At 39.6% G+C, this 7,058-nt stretch overlaps 1 protein-coding gene across 2 annotated transcripts in view; it reads left to right on the top strand.

The window, feature by feature from the left end:
- Positions 1-1,861: 1,861 nt before the first annotated feature.
- rsph9 (radial spoke head component 9) overlaps positions 1,862-7,058 on the top strand; it is a 40,765-nt gene continuing 35,568 nt past the window's right edge. For both annotated transcript variants that reach the window (XM_066668216.1, XM_066668215.1), the window contains exons 1-4: positions 1,862-2,157; positions 5,007-5,175; positions 5,905-6,034; positions 6,517-6,663. In XM_066668216.1, coding sequence (XP_066524313.1) covers positions 1,931-2,157; positions 5,007-5,175; positions 5,905-6,034; positions 6,517-6,663 — 673 coding nt within the window. In that variant the 5' untranslated portion in view covers positions 1,862-1,930. The remainder of the gene's footprint in view (positions 2,158-5,006; positions 5,176-5,904; positions 6,035-6,516; positions 6,664-7,058) is intronic.

Raw genomic sequence — 7,058 nt, 5'->3', positions numbered from 1 at the left:
ATATGATTTTCTAATTCTGACTTTCCCTTTAGGCACCAGATAGCAAGTTCCAATACTATCCAGAACACATAGCAAGGTTATTAGTTATGTTCAGTAAGGTCTGCAGTTCTTCTGGACCCTACCCATTGACCCCTGCTGCAGACACAGAGTGTGGATAAAAGATGAGGAAGACAGCAAAAATGTTAACCTTTTAAACTATCAGTAAAATGTTGAGGTAAACCAACCAACCTACAATCTGACACTTCTTTACTAATGTGCACTTCAGGAATGATTTAGAAAGTTATATTGGTTAATTAAGCTTATTGTTCTAAAATATCAATAAATATTTTACCCTTTTTATGTATTTTAAGGAGGAAAATATTAATAAGATAATGTAAATACTGATACAAAAAAATTAAGGTCAAATTACTATCCCAGATAACCTTAACATGAAAGTAACACTAGTAAAAGTTGCTAGCTATAATCATTGGCTTCTATTTGTTAAAAGGTCATAAGCATAACAGAACCCTGGGCATATTTTAACCAGTGCTTGTGTTCCTTGTGCTGACGTTAATGAACAATACTCAATCTTAATATATGCTTATATTGGTAGTCTCCATTTTATTTTATTATTAGGAAATGTATGCATTTTGTAACTTTGACATTATTTAACTTTGAATTAACAAGTTATAACAAAGATAGATGTTTCTAATGCACTATAATTTATAGCATGTATAGGACATTTTTAACACATCTTACAAATTTCCACTTTCTTTCATTTCTTCCAATCTGTGCGGGTTAAACAGAGTTCTGTACCATCCATACAGCCAACCTATCCTCAAATTCACACAGATGTTCAAACCCAGGATGGCTGGTGATAATCCACTGTTTCCTCACACACACATGCACACACTTGCATACCCATATACACAGCTGAAGGTTGACCTCTGCTTTCACCTGTGAATGTGTTTAAAGCAGATGTAAAAGGACCATACCATAGCATCCTGACAGCTGTGCAGAAGGTTTGACATCTCTTTAGCTTACTGACAGCTTCACATGTGTGGATTTAGACACTGTCCTCCTTTGTTTTGTATGGATTTATGCTGTTTCCAATGTCTATGACACTGACACAGCATACATTGAGACCAATTACATTAAGTGCCGTTGATATTTGATTAAACTCTAAAAACATTTATGCAAGGATCTATGAATATGGACCTAGTCCCTGCTTCTACATCCACCCACCCCTCAAGACCACATAAGTCCTACCCTGCATAGGACTGGTTTCTTAAATTTATGATGTAAAAACCCTTGATGTCTGAATACATCTGTTTAAGACCATGTTTCTGGACAATGCAATTTCAATACAAACTGCCTAATCCACTCCTGGTACATTTTCTAGCGGATTTACAGCACCACATGGATACAAGGTTAAAAGTTGATTTTTATTGAGTTGTATGAGGCATGCAACTTTAGGTTAAAACACACTAGCATTAAGGACTGCAGCAACATTTAAGGAGAGAAAACCATAGTGACCTAAATGACTTTTTACAATTTGAATTATGTAGCTAGTCTTCTCCTTTATTTATCAGTGTTATTTTTGCTTGTGCCAGGCTAAACTCTTTTGTATCTCTGGACCACCCTAAATACCACCAAAGAGAATAGTTAGCTTTAACGTTTTTTAGCTAAAAAGTATTATTATTGTTATTTATGTTTATATTATTATTATTATTAGTATATTATTATTTATGTTTGTGCCTTTTATCCGCCTTATATCCACAGTGTAGTGTAACGGCTGCTTAGCTCAGGCCTGCTAGAGCCACTCCGTACACTGTTGCTACAGCAACAAGTAACCAGGAGATTTGTTTACCTTAGCAACTGAGCTGGGAACGGTAGCGAACACTAGCCATTTGCCTGTAGCTATTTTTCAGATTTCTATAATTTCTCAGAGATGGACTCGGACGCTCTGTACTATTCGCTGGATTTAGTGTCAGGGAACGGTTTAATACTGACCCCTGAGCAGAGAGCGGCCCTTCAAACCTCTCTGGTCATTCTGAAGAGAAACTACAAGCTCAAGCGTGTTCTGTTCTGGGGAAGGATTTGGGGAATAAGGAGTGATTATTTTATAGCTCAAGGGGTCGGGGAGGATGAAATGACAGATAAAAAATCGTTATACAGGTAAGAAAAGCCTTTATTGTTGCTATGAAATACTTTATAAAATAGGCTAGAATAAAAAATATCCAGAATTGAATCAAAATTCGATTTACAAAATAATAATAATAAAATAAACAACAACAACGTAATACACTTAATTTTGAATACACTGTAGTATTTCTAGCTCCAGGGGCCTGGAGGTTGTGGGTTCGATTCCCGCTCCGGGTGACTGTCTGTGAGGAGTTGGTGTGTTCTCCCCATGTCCGCATGGGTTTCCTCCGAGAGTTCAAAAACACATGTTGGTAGGTGGATTGGCGACTCAAAAGTGTGTGTGTGTGTGTGTGTGTGTTGCCCTGTGAAGGACAGGCGCCCCCTCCAGGGTGTGGGTTCGATTCCTGCTCCGGGTGACTGTCTGTGAGGAGTTTGGTGTGTTCTCCCTGTGTCCGCGTGGGTTTCCTCCGGGTGCTCCGGTTTCCTCCCACAGTCCAAAAACACACGTTGCAGGTGGATTGGCGACTCGAAAGTGTCCATAGGTGTGAGTGAATGTGTGTGTCTGGGTTGCCCTGTGAAGGACTGGCGCCCCCTCCAGGGTGTATTCCCGCCTTGCGCCCAATGATTCCAGGTAGGCTCTGGACCCACCGCGACCCTAAAATTGGATAAGCGGTTACAGAGAATGAATGGATGGATGTAGTATTTCTCAAGGTTCATTATCAATATCTGATTTTTCAGTTTAAGGGGTTTTTTTGTGTTTTTCTTTAATAAACAAAACGTTTGTCCCTAAATAAGCTCCACTGTGGTATCAGTGAGAAAGGCGATTCTGATTAGTTTAATGTGAACCGTGTGTAATGACTACAACGTTAATTAATGCACTGTAGGGAAATGTAAAAACTAGTATCTACAACACACACTAAACCAGTTACACAACCCAAAATGAGCAGTCAGTGTATTCTAAAGTCTACAAGTTTTATTCATCATGGTAAAATGATGGTAGTAGCTACTTCTTAGAGGATTTATTTGCTTCACGTGGCCCCGCTTGTTATTTTTAAACCTTATTATATATTATAACTTAAATGTCGATGCTTTCATATTAACATTGATACACTTTTGTGAGGTAATATTACATCATTTTTAGAGACATTAAACTCTTCAGATGTCTGTTTTACATCAAAGCTCATTAAACAACTATTTACAGAAAATCTGTAAAATTTCCTTTTAAAAATTTGATGAACTTCCTCCACAAAACCAATAACACAAGAACTGAAAAAATATTTTAAAGTCTCCCATTGGTCTAAAAAAATAGGACTTAGGTATATCACTACACCTTTGCCTTCTTTCAGTGCACACAGATCTAAGAATACACCCACCCTTTGTTTACAGATTAAAAGCCCCATCCAGCAAGTTGACATGATTGATTTATATTGCTTATGGTACATTATCTAGCATATTAACACACCACATGGACATGTTAACAACCCAGCAGGCCACGAGCGTCAGAGACATTGATACTTGTTTAAATGGACATCGTTGGTTGTGTCTGAAACAGAAGGCCGTTATCTTGATGCCTTGCTTTTCTAAGTCAGTGCCTTATAAGGCAACATGTTGAGATTAAACTGTTTGTTACTGAGTTGCATTAGAGACTAACTTTAAAAGTAACGACATTTTAACACGTTACCAGGACATCAGTACACCTAAAGTGCTCACCAAAATATTTACAGCTTTGAAGATATTGGAGCAGAAAGCAGGCAGTGTTTATACAAGCATTTCAGACATGACTCAGCGCCTTTCTCCCTCAGAATCCCGCCTTAGGAGACAGCATTCTGCTCATTTCAGATGCAGCATTGATGTTAGTTACTGTTAATATTGGTGGCCAGCTGTGCAGGTACATATCTTGGTTCTCACTGGAGGGGGTCTTTGAGGAAAGCAGAGTGGTGGGAGTGAATACCATTACTGAATGAAAAGAAAATTATACATGCATCATGAAACGCATTGCAAGGATAGTCATAGTTGAAGTATAGTCATTCATTCATTCAGTTCAGGGTGGTTTTGGTTTCAGAGCCTACCCGAAATCATTGCGTAGGTGGGACTCACCCTGGAGGGGGTGCCAGTCCTTTGGAGGGTGACACACACTCACACCCGTGGACACATTTGAGTAGCCAATCCACCTGCCAGTGTTTGTTTTTGGACATTGGGAGGAATGAAGGACAGACACGAATGGAAAATCATTAATTCATCATTCATTCATTGTCTAACCGCTTATCCAGTTCAGGGTCACGGTGGGTCCGGAGCCTACCTGGAATCACTGAGTGCAAGGCGGGAATACACCCTGGAGGGGGCGACACATTCACTTACACCAATTGAATTATGTTTAAATTTTAAATGATCTTTTGCTTTACAGTTAATCAAAATTTAATCTAAATCGACATTCAGAACTTCTAATTGACAGAACCTTGTCTATGTCAATTATATTAATTGATTGCACGGTGGCGCAGCAGGTCGTGTCGCAGTCACACCGCTCCAGGGACCTGGAGGTTGTGGGTTCGATTCCTGCTCCGGGTGACTGTCTGTGAGGAGTGTCGTGTGTTCTCCCTGTGTCTGTGTGAGTTACCTCCGGGTGCTCCGGTTTCCTCCCACAGTCCAAAAACACATGTTGGTAGGTGGATTGGCGACTCAAAAGTGTCCATAGGTGTTTGTGTGAGTGTGTGTTTTGCCGTGAAGGACTGGCGCCCAATGATTCCTGGTAGGCTCTGGACCCACCGCGACCCTGAACTGGATAAGCGCTTACAGATAATGAATGAATGAATAATATTATATGCTTAGAAATAATAAATCTCTGTTATATCTGAATAGTATATGTCCTGTTTCTCCTGGTCTAGTTTAAATTGCATGGACTGGCACCTTCTCCCTCCTGCCACAGAGGTCTTGATAGCAGAGGTGGAAGTGGCAGCCAAGGGGTGTTTTATGGGCGACCCATCACACATGTATGAGCACACAGAGATTAAGCAGCAGGGAGAAGGAGATGAAGCTGTGGAGGAGGAGGTCACGGTAAGGCTGAAGAATGCTTGTAAAAGATATAGCACATTGACCAAACAGTAACAGAGTTCATTAGTGCATCCCTCTCTAGTGATGTCTATGCTGAAATTTTCTGATTAAACCTAGTCAATTTTGATACCACCCCACACGGTAATAGGCCTCATAGAGATAAGTACTTTGCGTTGGATTTGTCTAATATAGAATTTTACATTTCAGTCTAGATAAAATAACTGCCATACTGAAAATCTTCGGCTGATAGATGGGATCAGATTGGTATAGCCTGGCCTTTTAAGATATTGACAAACTGGATCATCCTATGTTGCTCAGTTATCTATTAGTAGCAGACCAGCTAAGTTGATTTACAAACATAGGATATGTTTAATTTAAGTTTGACTGATCAGCTGGTTCACCAACTTAACCACCACGACCAAGCTTGTCAACAAACACAGCCACAGTAACCACGCAACACCTTCCTGGGTGACCAACATAACCTTTCATTACCAAGCTGGTAGACTAATTTGACCAACATTTTACCAAAATGACACTCATGTCCAAGATGGTTGACCAACATGACCAGGCTGATCAACCAATGTCTAAGTTGGAGACCCAGCCATCTACCAGCTTAATCAACTTACCAAGCTGGAGGAGTTGGGAAATGCATTCAGGAAATGTACTTGACACATGGGCTTCAAACAGACTGTAAACACAGAGTGGTGATGATGTTATTTTCTCTGGCTATAGGTGAAAGTGAACGAAGAGAAGAGGTTGGCTGTGACTGTGTTTACCATTGATAAAGAGGTGGCTGTCGTGCCACGTGGTGCATACATTAAAAACCCTCGTGGCAGAGTGCAGACTAACCACAGCTTTCGGGGTATGATTACAACACCACTTTCCACTGTGTGTGTGTGTGTGCCTGTGTTTACTCTGAAGATGGGATGCAGCTGTCTGTGTGTATTTGTCCAGCCTTGTGACATTAAACATTTTTTCAAGGAAAACCAGAATAGGTTAATGCACGAGGTTAAGGCTTACATGTCTGTGGCTTGTTATTGCTGTCACAATTAGTCATTAATTTGGTCGTTTTATACTAAGATACAAACTCTTATTTTGAAAATTGTGTAAGTATCATTCAGTATGTTAAATATAATTCAAACAGTCCAAAGTAAAATGTTATTTTTTAATGTGACATGCTCAGGGAGGCTGTTTATTATTATAATAAATATTTTATACTGTCAGTATGAGCTACATTAATCATGAAAGAGGTTACTAATACAATCTATAGTTGTAGCCATAAAAGTTATCACCAGTAATCATGTGGCTTATTTCTAATCGTGTAGTTCGGTGTTTTATTCTCAGGTTTGAACCCCTCTGAGGCAGCAAAGCTCAGGAATTACCTACATTTTTCTGAGCCCAGCAACCTGAAGAAGAAAAGCATTTTGGAAATGGCAGATCTGAACCCTTCCATTGACTTTCTGGATCCTCTGAATGAGGACATTCCCAAAGGTATAACTTTTACATAACCCATACTCAAGCCTTCACTAAGAGTTATGATCTGTCAGACAGATCTTTGAACTCATCTGCCTTGTTTTACTTGGAGGTAGTCGCAACTCTCCAGTTTCAGACTGTCAGTGTGAACGTATGAACACTAGTTCAAAGGTTTCATTACAAGCTAATTTAGATCATGCTTAGGTTCACCTGAAAGCGATCTTCACAGCTTACAGTCATTCTTAAGAAATAGGTTTGACTTCACATCTTCGGACCCTCGCCTTGTAATTCAAAGTCATTCAAGAAAATTATGTTGACAGTAAAATGGTATTTAAATAACCCTAATAGAGTACAGCTATGTGATGACTTTGTACGTATGTCTTCGATTAGTGAGCTAGGGCACTCTTCCTCTG

This window comes from Hoplias malabaricus, chromosome 4 (genome assembly GCF_029633855.1).
Source record: "Hoplias malabaricus isolate fHopMal1 chromosome 4, fHopMal1.hap1, whole genome shotgun sequence".
NCBI lineage: Eukaryota > Metazoa > Chordata > Actinopteri > Characiformes > Erythrinidae > Hoplias > Hoplias malabaricus.
Note: the sequence above shows the minus strand (reverse complement) of the source record. Positions and strands in the feature narration are given on the sequence as shown.